The sequence below is a fragment of the Rhinichthys klamathensis genome, unplaced genomic scaffold (assembly GCF_029890125.1).
Source record: "Rhinichthys klamathensis goyatoka isolate OS25496 unplaced genomic scaffold, OSU_Roscu_1.1 h1tg000176l_1, whole genome shotgun sequence".
Taxonomy (NCBI): Eukaryota; Metazoa; Chordata; class Actinopteri; order Cypriniformes; family Leuciscidae; genus Rhinichthys; species Rhinichthys klamathensis.
In genome coordinates, this window is record NW_026606705.1 from 9,598,354 (window position 1) to 9,620,105 (window position 21,752).

The 21,752-nt window shown below is 38.8% G+C and overlaps 1 protein-coding gene across 3 annotated transcripts in view; it reads right to left on the minus strand.

Moving 5' to 3' along the window:
* The window catches only part of tbc1d22a (TBC1 domain family, member 22a), a 160,848-nt gene that overhangs the window by 25,520 nt on the left and 113,576 nt on the right, over positions 1–21,752 (minus strand). For all 3 annotated transcript variants that reach the window (XM_056260384.1, XM_056260385.1, XM_056260383.1), the window contains one exon: positions 20,866–20,993. In XM_056260384.1, the coding sequence (XP_056116359.1) occupies positions 20,866–20,993 (128 nt within the window). The remainder of the gene's footprint in view (positions 1–20,865; positions 20,994–21,752) is intronic.

A 21,752-nucleotide genomic window follows, 5' to 3' on the forward strand; every position in this document is an offset into this window, starting at 1 on the left:
GTTGGACAGACTATTAGTGACGTCGACTAGATTACATTTTTTCTATAGTTTTTGTACTTTAATTTGTAACGTTCTGTGTTATTTGGTGTTAAACAATGTTATATTAGCATAAATGTGATAATATTATAGTTTTAACATTTTAAATTCTTTTCCATTTTTATATTTTCAATTTCAAATTTAAGTATTAGTATGTTTTTTAAAATGTCTATTGAGCTTTTTTTAAATTTGTATTTGTTTAATTTACATTTTTTTTAATTTATTTTAGTACATCGTTAAATCAGTGAAAAATAAGAAATGAAACTAGCTTAAAATGTTTTTTTCAGTCAGTATTTTTTATTTATTTCAATTAACAGAAATATAAATGTTTTAATGGTTTTAGTTTTAGTATAATAAACCTGGTTAAAAATAATTACATTTTTAATTAATTTCCTTCCATTCCATTAAGCAGCAAGAACACTTTCTATGATAAGTCCCCAAACAAAAGCACCCGATCATGGTTATAGGAACTCAAAAAGAAGCCTACGCAATGATTGACTCCTTGATACCAATTAAATGGCTATTTGATACTGATATAATTTAGTTTTACACATCTCTAATACTAATGTAAGTCTTAAAGGTGGGGTTGCAAAAACAGAAAACTAAAATAATTAATAACCTTCTTTTGGTGCAAGAAACCTTTATTAACAATAAAACAAAAAAAATTAAATTGATGAAGTGCTACAAAATTGTGCAAAAAGATCCCGTTAGGAACATAGAAAGAAGCCAGAGTTTGTGACAATTTTCATTATTAAGAGTTCTCTATTTAGTTTGACCTTTCATGTTTCTCCTTTTAATTTTTCTCACCAATTATTTAATACCCTCATTTAGGTTTCTTGACACATTTTCTGACGGTGCAGAAGAAGAAAAAAAACAACAATGAAATTAAAGGGCAGGCTGAAACAAGATGAGCCTTTGTGTGAAGGCCTAGTGGGTATAATAATAGTAACCCTTTTAACAAGGCCTTGTGTCTGCTGAACGGGACACGGAATGGTGCACGTTATTCTCCTCAAACACCTTGTACTGTGATAACCCTGTTGAACCAATCTATTCTTCATCTGAATATGAACACACCGCCATAGAAAAGAGCTGTAGTCAAAGCAGCAAGTCATCAACACTTGAAAGCGAAATTGATGCAACAATCACAGCCAATCAGAACATTTGACGTTGAAACCAATTTCACTGTGGGTGGGATTACACAGTATGGTGCCATATAAACTAAAACCAAGAAACAGACTCTGAAAAGAAAACCGAGTTGTTGTATTTCCCCCCCAATATCATTTGTCGCTTTATCACATCGTACCTGTTCATTGGTTAACAGTAACTTTCCTTATTATATTTGGTAAAACTAAAAGTATAATCTACCAGAGCATTTAATAAATATTGTTACATTTTCAGTTTTTGGAACAAGTCATCTTATAATTTACAGTGGGAAAACAATTATTTGTGATATTTGGATTTCATACATTCCTTTCTTAAATAACAATGTCTTTTCTGTTAACCAAATGCTTTTAAATCTTCGCTTGCCGTTATGTGTTGCATAGTGACGCAACACTTTTGTTTTTGCCCCCATTTTTTATGAGCTGAACTCAAAGACTTTTTCGATGTACACAAAAGGCCTATTTCTCTCAAATATTGTCCACAAATCTGTCTAAATCTGTGTTAGTGAGCACTTCTCCTTTGCCGAGATAATCCATCCACCTCACAGGTGTGGCATATCAAGATGCTGATTAGACAGTATGATTATTGCACAGGTGTGCCTTAGGCTGTCAATAAAAGGCTACTCTAAAATGTATTGGGGAGGTGGTTCAGTGTATATTGCTACCATATATTTTACTGTACACTTCTGGGAACCACGGCTGCCGTTTTCCACCATAAATTTCACAGAATCTTTTTTTTTTTTTTTTACAGTGTGGAAAGGACACGGCCTACAATTTTGGGCACACACATTTGCCATCCCATTTCAGATGTCCCCACCTCTAAATAAGTAAAACAAACTGTGGTTGGTTTCTTGACATATCAGTCAGACAGCATCTTCCTCTACATGGATGCTTTCATGCAGTTAGCCAAAAGTCTAGCCACCTGAGATGCCACCTGAGGAGCCCACGTGGTGTAACCGCTCCAGCTGGAGGTGCAATGAGCTCCGCACGCGGAGGAAGGGAAGATTATCTGCAATGCCAGACACGGACAGAGGGTCCTAATGAAAATCAATGGACGTTACTTCCAGCAATAAACAGGAAGGACAGGTCTCCCCTTCAAGGGTAAGCACGGGCAATGGAAATCTTCCCAACTGTATCGCATGTTAGAGCACCACACGCAAAACAGCGCAGTATACGCCAACGGTGGCAGGATGTGGTTTTGAGACGGCGCACGTTACATCCAGTCCAATTACCCCGCAGTCATTCTCAGTCACCTCCTCGTCAAAGTGACCACACAAGCGTGAAATGCACTTAATTAGACACTCAATAGACAAGGCCGAGCTGCAAGGGCATCTGCATATGTTCAGCTGTGCAGGGATGAACTTCCGTCTCTATAATGCAGAGCTCTGGCTTTCTTCCACGTATTCATAACGGCGTTGATGACACGCACCGCTAATTTGATTTTGTTAAAAGACTTAATCCCTGGGAACAGTTGTTTAAATAAATAAAGAGATATAGGTGAATTACTGTTAAGACGTCATTTTAGATTTTCTGATTTTCTTTGAGCATAGTTCTCTCGAAAAGTTTAATTCTGTCATTGTTGTTTACTAATCCTCATGTTGTTCAAAACCAAACGACTTACATTTTTCCATGGATCATAACATTGATGTTTAGCAGAATGTCTTATAATGTTTAATTATATAATTTGCGCGTTCGCACATTCAAACTCAGTGGATTGCATTCAGTAACGAAACATGACAACGAATACCGTTTTGTGTCACTGTGTCAAATCTAGAGCTGCGTCCTGAGAAGCCAACTTGAGTGCATTTTGTTGCAGTTGCAGCAGGGAGGAAGATTATCAGCAAATACTGTGATCAATTTTGCTTTGTTACTCACAAAAAAAGGCCATTTTGTAGCATTTTTGCAGCTTGACAAGTTGCAAAGTAGCAGCTTGGATAAATTCCACCTTTGTGTTCCACTGAGGAATATATGTGGGCTTGGATCACGGTTTTCTCCACAGCGGCTAGATATATAAATTAACTAAATTAATATTTTTTTACAACAACAATGAACCATCACTGAACTCACTTAAGCTGGACTATGACGCTATTTTCTTCTAGAAACAAATTGTGTTGCATTATTTTCCTGATATCTCTGTAAAGCTGCTTTGAAACAATCTGTATTGTAAGAAGTGCTATATAAATAAAGGTGACTTGAAATAAAATGAGGGTGAATGTGATGACAAGATATTAATGGCTGAACTATTTCTCTACGAAGGTACTACTTATGTCCAAATGTAATCATTGTCTTGTAAAGAAAAGCTGCTATAAGTTCTGAGAAGGCGTATGCAGCATTGGTGTGTTTTTTAAAGCCTGTGGTCTAGTTTAATGTGGGAGTGAAGGCTGGGTTCACCTTTAGATGGGCTGTAGTTTCTCTTCATTGATCATTTTAATTATTTTGTCTGTCTCTCCCTCGGGGGGCGAACGGTTGATGATGGGTCTTAATTAATGGAGACAGTGGGGGAATAGACACAGTGGTCCATTCTGGAACGTTGTGACGCAAGACCTGGTGACACACTTCAGGTGGGATAAGTTTAAAACCAGGACAAACTCAACACACGTAGTCCACGTTTGAGTATCAACATGCAAGGATACAGCAGAGAAATTATAATAAAATAACGCGCATATCAAAGAACCTTTACACTCACACATAATGCAGTGTTAATGGTGCTTGCCTATGCAAAAGTGGAGAGACTGTTTGAACTAAGCACATAACGCTAGTGTTATCAAAGAATTGCTTTGTAGTGGCTAGTAACTTTTGCCTTTTGACGGAAATTTCCTTAAAGTGTAGTAAACAAAAATTTATAAACATTTCACAAAAGAGAAAATTGTCCTTGTGAAAACTTCTGAAAGACCTTTTGAAATAAAATATTTCATTATACACACCTGCAATACAATATTGTGAATTCTTATTGTTTCAGTTATCATGTGAAACTGAAGACCGTATTTACTGTATTTCCGACCCCAAACTTTTTGAATGGGTATTCCAAAAGGTTCAAGCACTCCAGAAGGAAACATGCTGGGGGTGTAAACTTTATGAATTTGAAGATCAAGGTACATTGTACTGAATTTGTCTTCCGGGAAACATAATTATCTTCTGTAGCTTCCGAAGGGTAGTACTAATTGGAAAATAATATGATATTTAAACAAAATAAGAACAATTTACCAACTGTTTACCAAACAATCTTCATCCTGTTCAAAAGTTTTTTTGCAGATTTTGCAGATTCCTCAAGGAGTATGTAAACTTTTGTCCATTTTCGGGAGTAATATAATTTATGAGCTGGATGGCTACCAGGCCACAGTTATGAGTGTGCTAGGGTGTTTTCTTTGGTACATAGATATGGTTTGAGTCGCTCCTTCTATGAAATTTGTTGGGCCGTTTTCTAGCCCGAAACTCTGATCGCATAAAAAAACCTCTTATAAACAAGTTCCATGATTTGAGGTATCACTAATGTCTGTAGCACATGCGGGATGAGCTGTTAGGGTTCGTTCAAATCCTTAGCAGGCACCGCTAATTACATTAGGGGAGCAAATCTTTCTAAACCTCTTTTGACATGTCTACTCACAACGGTATTCGTTCAAAGCAGAACCTCGTAACGTCTTGACGGATTTTCATGTAAATACAAGTGTAAGCTTACAGCCATAATACAAAATCAGCTGGGACACAGATCTGAGGTACGAGTCATAATAAACAGCAATGCAGCAGTCAGAGCGCTTTGGCAGTAGTTTGATGCCACTCATTGGAGATCATTGGTTAGCAAAAAGCCTGCAGTCAGTTTATACTTCCATCTTCAAGATCCTTAGAGAGTCATATATTTACCATTCTAATATTAAAGGCGCTCCGAACGCAGCCTTGATTTACCAACAAGTCTGTTGAGATGGAGTAGTTCTGACATCGAAGAGTTCACAACTTTCATATCTACCCATCTTTCAGCCTCAAGCAAGAAAACAGAGAGAGAGCGCACAGACGAAACGGAGTGGGTCGCTCTGAGTTATGTTCAGGGTGATGATTGCCTATTGGTGTAACCTACCGGCCTTAATCAGAGCAGCAGGGAAGATGACCGTCTGAGGGTATCAAGCTGTGACACGCTCTCTGCTACTGTGCTTTATTACTTTATTAAACCTCTCTCTACCTGGGAGATGTGAGACTCCTGCTGTCAGTGGGGGGAAAAAAAATATCGCCCACTGTCTGGGAGCATGTGTGCAGTCAAATGTCAAAGGGAGACCTCTATAATTTGGGAGGATGTGTATATCTTTCAGTGAAACATCAAATAGGAACAAACATGACACTTGTGACAAGTCACGACCCGGTGTTGATCTAAGAGTGCACGTTTAAGAATGGATGAGTGAAATATTTCAGACAGGAACTGCAGTGTATGTGATGGAGGAAAAGGTTGCAAAACTGTGACCGAATGTAGAAATGCCCACGTCTTCACCAGTGTTATGTCAGATTCAAGCCCCAGTCAAAATATTACCACCCTTGGACACCTTGGGGTAGCTGTTTATGTTGTGTTATCCTGTTGTAGTTGATCAAGTAAATACAGCCGTTATTAATGTACAATAATATTTTTAACATACACATTAAAGAGTTTGGGGTCAGTAAGATTTTTTTGTTTAAGCTGCATAAGGTGCTTTTATTCAGGGTGCATTCATCGAAAATGTCAATAAAGACTCAAAGTTCTATTTCAAACAATTATTGTTGTTTTGAACTTTCTTGTCATCAAAGAATCTGGAAAAAATATGACCCTTTCGGTCGTATTGCAGTGCCCCCCCGAAACACAATTTCAACCGAGTGGGAATCTTTTATAAGCATAAAAACTAAAATCTTACTGACCCCAAACTTTTGAAAGGTAGGGTATATCGATATAATATTGCAATGACCATAACTTTGATCAAGTTTGATCTCCAATCTCTGTCTGCTTGCAACAGGCCAAAGCAGTTCTGGGCTCCTTGCTTTTCATCAACCAAAATTGTCCTTCCAATTTCAGTTACACAGAGTTCTGGCCTTTGCTGTCGGGTGAACTTACAACACAGTCCACGAGGACCCAAAACTATTTTTAACTTGACTTTTGACAACAAAAATGCGAAACCTAAGATGACAGGGCTTTCCATAGCCGAGAAGAGAGGACAATGTACTTTGAATTACAGAGAGGGCGAGAGAAAGTGAGAGTGAACCCAGACAAAAAACTTCATCTGACCATACTTTTTCATGCAACTAGTCCCCATGGGAACTGATACTTTCAACCTTAAAAAGGGAGCCAAAGCAACATAAAAGTATTATTAAAAAGTCATACGATTAAATCTTCTGAAACCATAAGATGTGTGAGGAATAGAAATTTAAGATGCTATTTACAGATAACCTTCCCCTTCAGTCAGCTGTTAACTGCTGCGACCGGACTGCGACCAGTCAGTGGGATGAACTCGACAACCTAATAAGTTCGACTCAAGATCAAGTCTTTCAAGTCCATTGTTGAGAACTGGATCAACTGCATCTGATTTCAAATAATGATTTGTTTGAGAATCACAGATCTCTATTTCTTGCATGAAAGACAGTTATGATGTCAAGGTTTTTAATGGATAATAACTTAAGGGCTATTCCACCCAAAAATGAAAATTACTCTCTCATGCAGACCTTGACCTTCTTTCTTCAGATGAACTCAAATGAAGATTTTTATAAAGAAATAGTCAATCTCTGTGAGTCCATGTAACGCAAGTGTACAAAAGAAAAAGAACAACTGGCAAAACTATTTAAAGTTCTCCTTTTGGGTTCCAACTTCTAAATTAATTGAGTAAATGATGACCCATTTTTTTGTTTTTGTGATTTCTCTGAAATCAATATTTTGTCTGAGAGCCACTAAGTCCCATTTGATTATAGAGTGAATTTGTCCACAGCCGTTCACTGAAGTCAGCTTCAGCTCAAGAAGGGTGCAGCAGGGTTGACTTTTGCTAACACTTTTATCGTAAATGATTGAGTGCAGGGCACCCAGTGAGCTGTTGCTCTATAAGTGATTGAGCAGGAGCTATGAAGGAGCTAGCAGTGGAGATGGAGTGATGAAATATTGATGTTCAAGGGGCTGTGCCAGTGACCTGGACCTTGCCTTCTGGGTACTGCCTTTTCTGTGTCAGAAAACATAGGGCAATCATTAGGGGAACCCCACGGGACAGGTAAAGGGATTCAGGTCGCCGGTTCAAATCCCTGTTGGGAAGATTCTGTCCAATGTGCCTTACGGTGAGGTTTTTTCTACACAGATGAGGAAAAGAAGAATGGAACTACAGCTTGGTGCACAGATGTATTCAATACACACATGCAAGGGAGACCTGTGAACAGCATGTGAAAGGAAAGGAAAGTGCTTGCTGGATGTGAATTCTAGATATGGGAAGATTTCATTGGTATTCAAGCCTTTAGGAATATGCAGAAGAGCGTAGTTGGAATTGGCTAAAGCTAGTGTTTCTTTCCTTTGGGAGAGACTGCAGATGAGCCTGTCCTAGCAGAAGCAATCTTCTAGCTCATTACGGAGGCGAAAGGCTTGAGCTGGGGGAGTTTTGTTAAACTGTACAGGGCTAACAAGCACCAGTGAACAGCAGGAACGCAGCAACCATTGCGTGTGTTTGAGCTGAATCTGCTAATTCGCGCCACGCCAACAAACCGTTGTGAAGTCCCCCTGGCTCTATAGCAGAGAGAAGTTTGCAAGACCGCCAGTCTCTCGGATCAATCACCAACCAGGGGGAGCCAGGGACACCGTGCTCTTTAGCACAGACGCTATCACGCTTCACACTTAGCCGCACATGATAACTCCTAGCTTTTCTTTTCTTCTTTCAAACAGCCCTCTCACAGAAATGTATTAGCTGGGGCTTGAACAGAACTGAGAATGTAGCCTAGACCAAGAAGATGAATCTCAGAGAAAAATCTCAGAGCTCCCCCTAAAGGAAGACCATGTAACAGGTTATGAGAGGTTTGTCGGCGATATCAAATGCTCATCCTGGGGGGCATCTCGCCAAAGTCGGCGCCCAGATGTGTGCAAGCAGTTTGAGGTGTGAGCACACAACATTAAAAGAGACTCCTTGCTTGCCTTGGGCTTCTAATAATTCCCCCTGCTGAGAAACCCAACAAACGCATCAGAGTACTGAGTATGTGATGTGGTTGTACAGTAAAGAACATAAGACCTTGCTGCGGGCAATGTAGACAGATGCACACACATTTATTCTTTAGTCCACTGACTCCTATTGACTGTGATGGGTCACGAAACATCCCTGTTCTATTTCAGCTGTGCACGATAACTCAATAATTGAAGGCCACGCTATTGATGCATTTGGAGGAAAGGCAACTACAGAACCACCTGCTGGGAAACAAGCTGCATCATGACAGAGCAAGGTTTCAAAAATTAAATCAGCACATATACATACTGTTGGAAGTGTAGGGTTGCCTTAGGATTCACTTATGGGAGTTTAACCAGAAACTGAACACTCATAGTGGTATGTGTTAGTGTTATGAGCATGTTCAGAGCCACGCTAAGGAATAATATATCGAAGACAAAGGTAATTGTAGCAAGGACGTCAAGGAGCATAATAGCCTTAGTAAGCCTCCGCTATTCACGTACACACATATACGGCAGATGGCTGTGATACACATTCAGCGTGTCAAAGGGCCACAGAGGGACTATTACTGTTTTCAGGTTCAAGTAGACTAAGACATACTGAAAGTGTAATTGGACTGAGGGGAGGACACCTCAGGCACTGCACACAATACTGCCATTGCAAATAATACATCTCTGCTTCAGTGATGAGACAGTATCAGCACATTAGTAAAACTGCTTTTGCCAAGTCTACAGAGCCTTGGTATCTCAAAACCAGGTAAGATAACAACAATAGAATAAATAATAGTACACAAATTATATTTACAATAATGTTTTATTTTAAAATATTTATTTGGTAGATTCATATTATTGTATTATAAACACTTTTCCTTAGGCACTGTCGGGCATCTTGGATGAACAATTTTCAACTGAACTTGAAACCGCTCGTTCTGGGATTGCCCTATCTATAAAAGGTTGAATGCAATGTTCCCTAGAATTTGAGAGAATGTCTATTAATTCCCAAATGTGCTGTCTAACGAGACAGGAAACTAGGTTTTGAGGTATAGCCAGGGAATCTCATAAAATGTGAAGTCTGGCAAGAAACCAGAAGCCTTTCTTGAACTTTATGCAAAGATAAGTGCTCTAAATTAGTTAAATTAAAGGTGCCGTAAGCAATTTTGGAAAAGCATGCATACATTTTCCCCCACAACCTGACAGATATCACTAAAATAGGTGTCCTGAGAAATCACACCTGTCTCTGTGACAGCCCTAGGCTCTGTAAACAGCAGGAAGAGTCAGGGGAGCAGTATACACTTCTTTTTTTTTTCTTTGACTGAATCACGCTGTGAATTCTGAAAAAGCCTTAAAGTTGTTCATTAAATATTCAAAGGAAACTTCTGGGAAACATACCATAAACATAACTGAGAAACAGTTTTTGAGATTTTAGATGCACAATGTGGTGTACACTCTTATTTACAACTTTGAAAAATCATTTTTACAAAGATTATTGGAGTATGTTTTACAAGAAAATACAATTTTAGTCTTTATACTTCAAAAACTGTTGAAGTCAATGTGTTACTTGCTGTCTCTGCAATTATTTGTGAAATTTGCCATTTTTGAGTGACAATCTTTCCTAGATTTGTTTTTCAAGCAAATACTACATACCCCCCCAATACAACACACTCAAAAGGTTTAGAAAGTGCCACCAAGATTGAACCAAATATCCACAGCTTTATCCAAAGTGTTACATACATAGGCTATGTATGTAACACTTTGGATAATGCTCTGGATTGTTGGTTCAATCTTGGTGGCACTTTCTAAATCTATCGAGTTTAGACTGTGTTTAGAGTAGACTCAGTTTAGACTCCTTTATTAGAACATAATTAATTGGTAACGGAATGAAAATCACACAGAAACGGGGCAGTTGCAGAGACCATGAGCTTTGATGCACTGCTCACTGAACTACATAGGATTTTTGTTTACTGTGTAGAGGTTTACTTGAGGAGTTGTGGAGGGTAAAAAAACAAGGAAAAAAGCACATGCTCTGAAGAACATGAGTCAGCGTGTAAAGCAGAAGTGATGACAACAAGCAGCACAGATCAAGAAAAACTCACAATGCACCGTGAATGGCACAGAAACCATCTCCCTGAGAGATACAAGGGAAGGTACTCTTTCTGTTTTCAAAAGCCCATGAAATATTCATCATTCAGACTTGGCTAATTCGGGCCATCAAGATCTTTAAGGTGAGTTAGTATGACACAGATTGTCAGAGTCGGCGAGCGAGGGAGAGAGTGCGAGCAGTCATTTTCAGACTATTTGGTTATGCATTAAAAATGCATGGGATGAATTACATTCTATTCCTGGCCTCTGTTGAGGAATTCACACTAGGGTCCAAAATCGAGCACTTGGCAAAACAGAGAATAAGAATAACTTTAAATTTCCAATCTCTGGAACTTCACTTGAGCAGAAAAGAGCAGTAAAGTGTTCAATAAAATATGATTTTACTGAATATTTAAAACGAAGTATGAAGAAAGTGTATCAGTTACACCGCTTTAGGATTTTTGGACATTATTTCAAAAAGGTAATATTGCACCATTATAGCAGCATCAAAAGGAATCACAAAGTATACATATATTTCATTCATGAAATATGAGAAGAAAGAATTTGAGTGAACCGAGAACTGGGGAGGAACTATACATTTCTCTGTTCATGTATAAATGCAACAATTTACCACAGAATGGTTTTACAAACCACTTAAACTCTGAAATGTTTTAATGAACAAGGCCCCCATCTTCCATTTCTCAGGAGTCATGCCCATTGGATGATGCCAAACAACTGGTAATAAGATCATTCAAGATCATGTCCGATAACCGATAAATGACCAATATCGATATTCTACTTTGTCTGAATAAATTGAAAAAAACTTCAAAACTAAAATCAATCATTGTAAATACCACAAGGTAATTTAAGCCAGTGTTTCCCCAACCCTGTTCCTGGAGGCACACCAACACTACACATTTTCCAACTCTTCCTAATCGATCACACCTGAATCAACTCATCAGCTCGTTAGTAGAGACTCCAAGACCAGAAATATATGGGTCAGAAAAGGGAGACATCCAAATGTGCACTGTTGGTGTGCCTCAAGGAGCAGGGTTGGGAAACACTGATTTAAGCAGTACAGCAATGTACAGCATCAAAAGTGGATTTTCCTTTTGAGATGTTATGCATTTCTATTATTTGCATTTCTTCAGGAAGTCAGCCGATGACTTCTATACAGTGGCCAAACTTGTCTATGAAAGTACTTTTATTTCAACTACATATATAACCTTTAAATTTGACTTTGACAATAACTTTTCAACAAGCTCAGTAAAAGTTTCCATGAGTATGTTCCATCTGAAGTCAAATTCACTGCACAGAACAAGACTTTCCTGAGGTCCTCCATTCACGGCCCTCTCTGAGTTCAAAGACGACTGAGCTGGGTTCACTTCTCTCCGAGCGAGCACTTTCAAGCAAGCTCACGGCCCTGACAGCACGGCTTTCATAGCTTCTGGCCAAACATGAGTGAAATGGCCCAGTGATTTGATGGAAGCTTGAGAAAGGATTTTGGCCGAGGTAACAGTAGGCTACGACGCCATGACCACAATAGCACTATCAGGTCAATGCACACAAGTTTACGCATCGGAAATGTCACATCTTGAAGTCTTCAGAAGGGCACACATCACCTTTCATTTCAAAGACAGATGAGCTTGGTTCACTTCTCTTTGAATAACACTGATCGACCTCCTCAGTTTGAATATATACACAGGAAAGTCATCCAAAGGTTTGAAGAGCTGTAAAACTTTTGCATCAACTGCCAACGCTTCCGAAAGAGGAGGTTTGGATAAATCAAGACTTGCCCCGACAGTCAGTTCTCTCTTGCTTTTGCCTACTCATGCTGCCCTGTTACACCAACACAGTTCCCAATCTTGTACCATTTTATGCATTTCCACTAAAGTAATTTTGGGATGGCAAAAAAAAAAAAAAAAGCAAAACACTAAAACAAGTTGGTCTCCAACTAGAAACCATTGCCACCAGTATAGTGGCTCAGAAGCAGGATAGTGTCATGAACTTTAAAATGACAAAATCAGCGCCTCAAATTGCCAAAGAAACCACTCAATTTATATATTCACAAAGATGACTGCATTTCAAGTAAAGTGGGTGTTGCGCATTCAGTAGATGGACACAATTTCTGATGTTTGACATGCAGCACAGCAAATCCTGACAATTTTCTTTCTCCCTTCTGTCTGAAATAAAATGATTTTATTTGTAAGTGTAAATTGATTGCTGACAATCATACTAATTAGTCATTCTTATTTAACTTTTTCTTTTTTTCCCTGAATATTTCAATTTGCAGACTAGTCTTTTAATTGTTATTGCTACATTTATTTGATCAAAAATACAGTACACACTGTAATATTGTGAACATATTACAATTTACAAATAAAAAGCTTTCTAAAACCTACTAATATAAAATCATTAAAAAAATGATTTTTTAAAAATATTGTTTAATCAATTAACAATTATACCATCGCACACATGCAGGTAATAGATAGGTGCGTAGGAGAGAAGACCAAAAAAAAAGGAAATCCCGCACACTATCAATACTTGCAAGAAGTATCAAAACATATTTATTATGTATATATTAAACAAATATTTGTGATACTTTTTGCAAGTATTGATAGTGTGCAAGGATTTTTAAAACAACTGTTTAAAAATAATAATTAAGATTTGAACAGTCAATTGTATGCAAGGTGTAAGGAAAACATTATTCATTTATAAATATTTTTTTATAAAGTTATTCATTTTCACTTGTTTACAGCACATAACATTTTAGAGTCGTTAAATTTACACTTTTCTTTAAAAAAATGGTATGAATGGTTTCCTAAAACCATATGAATAATAAGTGGCACATTTGTTTTCAATTAAATGTTTCTTTTTTTTTATTGTGGACACTATACGTCCTAGCTATGTTTCCATCCACCTATTTGTATGCAAATATTGTAATATAAAATAAAAAGGAATGGAATGCGTTTCGCTGGATGGAAACCCCAAGACGTGCATACATTCTAAAAACAAACAACCCACCCCAAAAAAACGTATGTGCTCATTTGAGGCAAATAATTGTTTTATCCAATAAGAAATGAGCTCCAATGTAAATACATTTACTGAATAACAGTACACAACAGAAAAACTCAACAGAAGATGTGATTGGATTACTGGACTAACCAGTGGACCGATTTCTTTGCACAGCATCTGAAATGTTGGTTTGGTCATTCTGAAATGCCTGAAACAATGTCTATCTAAATGGTAAATACAATTACTCTGAGGTACAAGTCATTTATGACATACGAAAAAAGAGCAACAGTGGCTTCCCCGATTGCAGCAACTTCCATTTTTATTCCAGATATTTTGGGCCAATTCCCACGGAATTGACGACATTGTTCTCTAGAAGACTTTTGATGAAAACAATGCTTTATTTGAACATGTTTTATGCGATATTCCAAGTTAAATTCGCAAATTTGAATGGAAACATAGCAACTGGCCCTTCTATTGCTTTGGCAATACATTACTGTATACATTACTGTAGGCCTACATTCCCAAAATTCTGAGTAATAGTCATAAACAAAGACAGTGCTGTATGTTCACATAGTAACTCATTTACATTGTTCGGCTCTTACGTCAGTGGAAAACTGATGGGGAAAAAATGAGAAAAAATGGGTTGCTGCAGCAAATCCTGCCGTAGTTATCTCCTCTTGCCCTCGCTTTCACTGTTTGCTCAGCTGGCAGAATCAATATCGGAAAGCAACTCAGAGTGCCTGCAATCATAACCTGACCAAAACTGAGACCTTCACCAACAAAAATAAGCCATCAGTGGAAGTTAAACTTCCTGAAAAAAAAAACATTTGAATGTACCGTATTTGCTCTGCAACCTACCAGCCTTCTTTATTGGAATAAACGATCAATAGTGCATGTTAAGCAATATCCTAGTCTTATTGACTTGTGACTGGCCTAACAAGAGATTGTTTTTGTGGCGCCCTCCGCGCTAACGCACACATCAACATGCATCAATGACGAGGCTGGTGTTGTCGGAGAGAATCCAGTGACACGTCCCCAGTGAGTAACGGCTAGGCAAACAAACCATGTGAACTGTCTATTGGAAAGGGTTACAATATGTCTAAAATCAAAATCCGTCAAGTAGAATAAAGGGACAGTTAGCCATTGAAAGCATTTCCTCTTTGCTGTAGAGATGGAAGGAAACTGACATTTAAGACAGTAGGCGTCTGTTGTTGAAAGGAAGCATAGAGCATGCGACTGAGAGACAAAGAAATACTTATAATGGCACACAATTGCCATGAAAGTAATTCGAAAATCTTTCAAAGAAAGAATTAAGCATCATTTTCCAACTATTTTGAGCCGAGCGCAACGGAAGTGCCAGGGCCGTTGCATTCACTCGGAAATGGCAGCTCTGTTGTATAGCGAACAGCGTGAAAGTGTTGGGTTAGATGTCAGTAAAACCTCTGAAGTTCCTGGCTGTGCTAAAGATTCTTCTTCTTTTATGCTCTGGGTCTTTTCATGGCTTGGTGCTAGAAATCTAGCCATCTACACCTAGGGGAACCTAAATGTGAAGCAACTGCCTTCAGAAATGTCAGCTTATATATAGAAGCAGATTCATTTTCATGGTGTTTTTCAGTAATGACATATAATAAGGTGGATGTATTAAAGAGTTTCTTTGTGTCTTATATAAGAGTGTTTCTCCTGAAATTATTATAAAAATGCTTGTTTTCAGAAACAAAAACTTGGGAGTACGTATATATTACAGAAGTGAAGTCAAGAAGTTTCAAGAACGGTTTGTACTTCAATAAAAACGATAGTTATTGAGAAGGGGAAAGAAGAAACATGATTTCAGTTTGCATTTTTAATGTGTTTTTTTAGCACTTAAATGTAAATTAGAGTCAATCATTGAATTAAAATACTTGTAAGTTATCCTGCGTCCCCCTTCAAAGTTTGCTGAGGCTCCTAGTGGCCCCTGGTTGTGAACCACTGGTCTAGAGCTTGAGCGCACCAAATGTTCTGAGGTCATGCAATCGCTTTGCGTGAAGAACAGTTTTTACATTTTAAACAGTTGTTTAGATTTTTTCAATGAATCAGTTCGATCAATTTCACTAAAACCTGCATCTGTATTATTAGTTTATTAAATATCTCTTTATTATTGATTTTTTGTTGTTATTATTGACTTACTTAAAGACAACTGCTATCATTTTAGCAGTAGTCTTTAAATAGTGTGCAGTGCTTCAGTTTTTAGACAGTAAAACCTTTTCAGAAATGTTGATTCTTTAAATACATCCTCTTTATAGGATGATTAACACATATTTCATGACTTCAGAGTCGGTTAATCAGCTACTCATTCAGACAACCCACGACTAGTGGTCACCATCCTCTCATAGCCAACAAAAAATACACAGGATTTTTGCCCAACATCTATGGAATTTCTGTTTCTGCCTCAGAGTGGAAGATAAAAACAGTAATTATAAGAATTGAAACCTGTGATGAAGTAGCAATTACGAGATATAAAGGTTCTAGATGGTAAAAAAAAAGTGTTTTGTTGTTTTTCTTAAGCATGCGAGTGTTTACATGCACGTTCTTAACCCGATTATGCTCAAGTCGACAATGTCAATGTGGTCACGTAACCCGTTTTCTTTTATTAGTGTAAGGCCAAAAACGGCTTTAGCTGTGTTGATCGGTTTAAGCTTGAGTTTTGCCCCTTACCCCGCTTTCACGCGGCATGTTAACCTGCGTTAAGTCGGCTTATTGAAGCGCTCATGTGTGATATGTGACGGGAAAGCGGATTTAGACAGAGTGAATATATGAGAAAATACACTCACCGGCCACTTTATTAGGTACACCTGTCCAACTGCTCGTTAACACTTAATTTCTAAGCAGCCAATCACATGGTGGCAACTCAGTGCATTTAGGCATGTAGACATGGTCAAGACAATCTCCTGCAGTTCAAACCGAGCATCAGTATGGGGAAGAAAGGTGATTTGAGTGACTTTGAACGTGGCATGATTGTTGGTGCCAGAAGGGCTGGTCTGAGTATTTCAGAAACTGCTAATCTACTGGGATTGTCACGCACAACCATCTCTAGGGTTTACAGAGAATGGTCCGAAAAAGAAAAAACATCCAGTGAGCGGCAGTTCTGTGGGCGGAAATGCCTTGTTGATGCCAGAGGTCAGAGGAGAATGGCCAGACTGGTTCGAGCTGATAGAAGGGCAACAGTGACTGAAATAACCACTCGTTACAACCGAGGTATGCAGCAAAGCATTTGTGAAGCCACAACACGCACAACCTTGAGGCGGATGGGCTACAACAGCAGAAGACTCCACCGGGTACCACTCATCTCCACTACAAATAGGAAAAAGAGGCTACAATTTGCAAGAGCTCACCAAAATTGAACAGTTGAAGACTGGAAAAATGTTGCCTGGTCTGATGAGTCTCGATTTCTGTTGAGACATTCAGATGTTAGAGTCAGAATTTGGCGTAAACAGAATGAGAACATGGAACCATCATGCCTTGTTACCACTGTGCAGGCTGGTGGTGGTGGTGTAATGGTGTGGGGGATGTTTTCCTGGCACACTTTAGGCCCCTTAGTGCCAATTGGGCATCGTTTAAATGCCACGGCCTACCTGAGCATTGTTTCTGACCATGTCCATCCCTTTATGGCCACCATGTACCCATCCTCTGATGGCTACTTCCACCATGTCACAAAGCTCTAATCATTTCAAATTGGTTTCTTGAACATGACAATGAGTTCACTGTACTAAAATGGCCTCCACAGTCACCAGATCTCAACCCAATAGAGCATCTTTGGGATGTGGTGGAACGGGAGATTCGCATCATGGATGTGCAGCCGACAAATCTGCGGCAACTGTGTGATGCCATCATGTCAATATGGACCAAACTCCCTGAGGAATGCTTCCAGCACCTTGTTGAATCTATGCCACGAAGAATTGAGGCAGTTCTGAAGGCAAAAGGGGGTCCAACCCGTTACTAGCATGGGGTACCTAATAAAGTGGCCGGTGAGTGTATATCACAGTGAGAAAATATATCACAAACTGAGACTCTTTCTCGACCAAAGAAATGATCAAAATGTGTTCTCATCAAGTGCAGCAGACGTAGAAGTGGTTCAGTCGAAATGCTGCATCTGTAACTGCATGAGAGGAGAATATATGAGACTGTAAGTTACCCGCTGACATGTTGGAACACTCTTCGGTTTCTAATGCTTTTTTTTTTTTGAACATCACTACCGACACAGCAAATGGGATCCTCGGAATCAGAGGAAATAACCTGATTTATGAACAAAGTCTTGTAAACGCTGTTTACCGTGTTATTTTTTTGCATGTAAACCGGGACAACGGGTTATTCCGATAAGCGGATTTTTGGGAGTTATTAGCGCATCGGTGTGCATGTAACCGTGCTCTGTGTTATACTCAAAATCATTTTATTTATTTATTTAAATAAATTACAAAAAAATAAAAAACTTATTTTAAGACCTCTGTTCCATTGAGATATATAAAGGTCACAACTGTGAGATAAAGTTGCACTTATAAGAAATCAATTTTTTTTTTAGGGCTGTGCAACGATTAATCGCATCCCCAAAAAAGTTTGTGTTTACATAATATGTGTGTGTGTGCTGTGTACAATTATTTTGTAGGTATAAATACACACACATCCATGTATATATTTAAGAAACGTGTTATTTATTCATAACATATTTAAATTTATATATAATATAAATTATATATAAATTAGGGCTGTCAGTTAAACGCGTTATTCACGGCGTTAACATAAACCCATTTTAACGGCGTTAATTTTTTAGCGCGCGATTAACGGTCTTTTTGGCCTAGCAAACTTTGTAGTTTTTTTCACATGCTTTTGCAACAGGACGCTGCGCTATTAAACCCATTCATTTCAATGGCTTGCGCCACGCGAGGACGTTTTGTTGCTTCGTCGACCAAAGCGAAAGCGGATCTAGCTAGACCGGAAACAAAACAACAGGCACGACGCCGCACACACTTGTTTAGGCTTGCGAGCCGGCCAAATAGTTGGTTAACGTTACGTTTTGAGAGGATGACGAGCGCGAGACGCCGAAATTGATGCCAATAAGATTCTGAATGGAAAGTTTACTTTTAAAAAGTTGCCAAATGGTTCCATTGACAAGACCAAAGTGATCTGTGTGTTTTGTCTTTGTGAACTGAGCTATCATCATCGCAGCACGTCCAGTCTGAAATACCACTTGATGATGGCCAAGCACACACACACACAGCTGATGCGAATTCTCCGCCCCCTCGTCAATATCAGGACCTCGTCAGTATTTCTTTCACACTTTTATTGATGGACAGTGTTACATTGTGTGAGAGATTATTTGCTCCAAGTGAGAATGTTAGTGTGAAATTGAACACAGTATTGTCAATGTTGTTTTCAATAAAAAAACATTTGCACAAAGCAAGCCGATCCACTTTTCCATGTTGATAAGAGCATTAAAATGAGAAAAAATTATGGGACAAAAAGAAATGAAATTTGCGATTAATTGCGATTAAATATTTTAATCGTTTGACAGCACTAATATATATATATATATAGTATATACATGCAAATATTTCTTAAATATATACAGGTCAGGTCCTTCTCAAAAAATTAGCATATTGTGATAAAGTTCATTATTTTCCATAATGTAATGATAAAAATTAAACTTTTATATATTTTAGATTCATTGCACACCAACTGAAATATTTCAGGTCTTTTATTGTTTTAATACTGATGATTTTGGCATACAGCTCATGAAAACCCAAAATTCCTGTCTAAAAAAATTAGCATATTTCATCCGACCAATAAAAGAAGTGTTTTTAATACAAAAAAAAAAAGTCAACCTTCAAATAATTATGTTCAGTTATGCACTCAATAGTCAATACTTGGTCGGGAATCCTTTTGCAGAAATGACTGCTTCAATGCGGCGTGGCAGGATGCTTCGATAGCGGCCTTAAGCTCATCCAGAGTGTTGGGTCTTGCGTCTCTCAACTTTCTCTTCACAATATCCCACAGATTCTCTATGGGGTTCAGGTCAGGAGAGTTGGCAGGCCAATTGAGCACAGTAATACCATGGTCAGCAAACCATTTACCAGTGGTTTTGGCACTGTGAGCAGGTGCCAGGTCGTGCTGAAAAATGAAATCTTCATCTCCATAAAGCTTTTCAGCAGATGGAAGCATGAAGTGCTCCAAAATCTCCTGATAGCTAGCTGCATTGACCTTGCCCTTGATAAAACACAGTGCACCAACACCAGCAGCTGACATGGCACCCCAGACCATCACTGACTGTGGGTACTTGACACTGGACTTCAGGCATTTTGGGATTTCCTTCTCCCCAGTCTTCCTCCAGACTCTGGCACCTTGATTTCCGAATGACATGCAAAACTGAGCAACAGTCCAGTGCTGCTTCTCTGTAGCCCAGGTCAGGCGCTTCTGCCGCTGTTTCTGGTTCAAAAGTGGCTTGACCTGGGGAATGCGGCACCTGTAGCCCATTTCCTGCACACGCCTGTGCACGGTGGCTCTGGATGTTTCTACTCCAGACTCAGTCCACTGCTTCCGCAGGTCCCCCAAGGTCTGGAATCGGTCCTTCTCCACAATCTTCCTCAGGGTCCGGTCACCTCTTCTCGTTGTGCAGCGTTTTTTCCCACACTTTTTCCTTCCCACAGACTTCCCACTGAGGTGCCTTGATACAGCACTCTGGGAACAGCCTATTTGTTCAGAAATTTCTTTCTGTCTTGCCCTCTTGCTTGAGGGTGTCAATGATGGCCTTCTGGACAGCAGTCAGGTCGGCAGTCTTACCCATGATTGCGGTTTTGAGTAATGAAACAGGCTGGGAGTTTTTAAAAGCCTCAGGAATCTTTTGCAGGTGTTTAGAATTAATTAGTTGATTCAGATGATTAGGTTAATAGCTTGTTTAGAGACCCTTTTCATGATATGCTAATTTTTTGAGATAGGAATTTTGGGTTTTCATGAGCTGTATGCCAAAATCATCAGTATTAAAACAATAAAAGACCTGAAATATTTCAGTTGGTGTGCAATGAATCTAAAATATATGAAAGTTTAATTTTTATCATTACATTATGGAAAATAATGAACTTTATCACAATATGCTAATTTTTTGAGAAGGACCTGTACATGCATGTGTGTGTGTGTGTGTGTGTGTGTGTGTGTGTGTGTGTGTGTGTGTGTGTGTATATATATATATATACTGTATACACAAAATAATTATACACCGAACACACACATATATTATATAAACACAAACTTTTTTTTTGGATGTGATTATTCGTTGCACAGTCCAATTTTTTTTTTTACTAACTATAAAGGCGAATAGGGGCAAAGGGTGAGTAAATTATAACCATTTTCAGTTGCAAAACACTAGCATAGCTTTTATATGTAATTGATCGCACCAAGACTTTTAAGGTTCTCTTTTACCTGATAAGTGTCCCACAGGCGAATGGTGCAGCGTAGAGGAAGTTCTCTCATAAGCAAGTTGTTCATCCAACGGAAAGCAAACTGCAAATACTCCACCTCATACTGCTGCATGTGGCGATGTACCATCTCTGTTCAGGACACACACACAAAAAAACAGCACAATAAATCACCACCCTGTCGTCAATCACCCCTATTCATCTATCGCAAACAATTAAGGCATCATTAGAATCTCTTCAGTAAAATTGAGACCAAACAATAAATGACAGGCGCTCGGCGGACACAACACAACAATAACACTTATTCTCCTGGCCGCTTTTCCCGCTCACAGACAGCAGACACAGTTCATGGATGACAGCCTGCCGGGCGTAAGACATAACACCCTAATAAAGCCGTAAAGAATTTCTCCGTCCGTGCCATCATGTGCTCGACGCTGTCATGTAAGCATGAGGTAATTACTCAGCTGTCAACCCAACGTCTGAGCGCGTTATGTTAGAGAAGAAACGGCAGCTTTATTTATGGGTGTCTCTTTAATCAACAGGGACGCGTCTTCTGATGGGTAGAGTGTGTAACATGCATGACTGCGTGAAATATAGGCATCTTCATTCGCCTCCTGACAAAGATGGCAGTCTTTGGACATCACATGTATGATGGGATACGGTTGAGGGTTGTGGGTGATATACTGAATATTCACAATATATAATTATAGATAATCAGGGGCCAAGCTCCGAAGGTGCGTAGGCATCTATTATAATCGTTCCTATTCTTCTTCTTCTTCCGTTCTGCGAGTCTATGGCAGCCCATAGAAACGCTTGAGGGGAAGTTATGAAATTTGGCACACAGTTAGAGGACAGTCTGAACTGTCACCAGAGCAAATTTGAAGTCTCTAA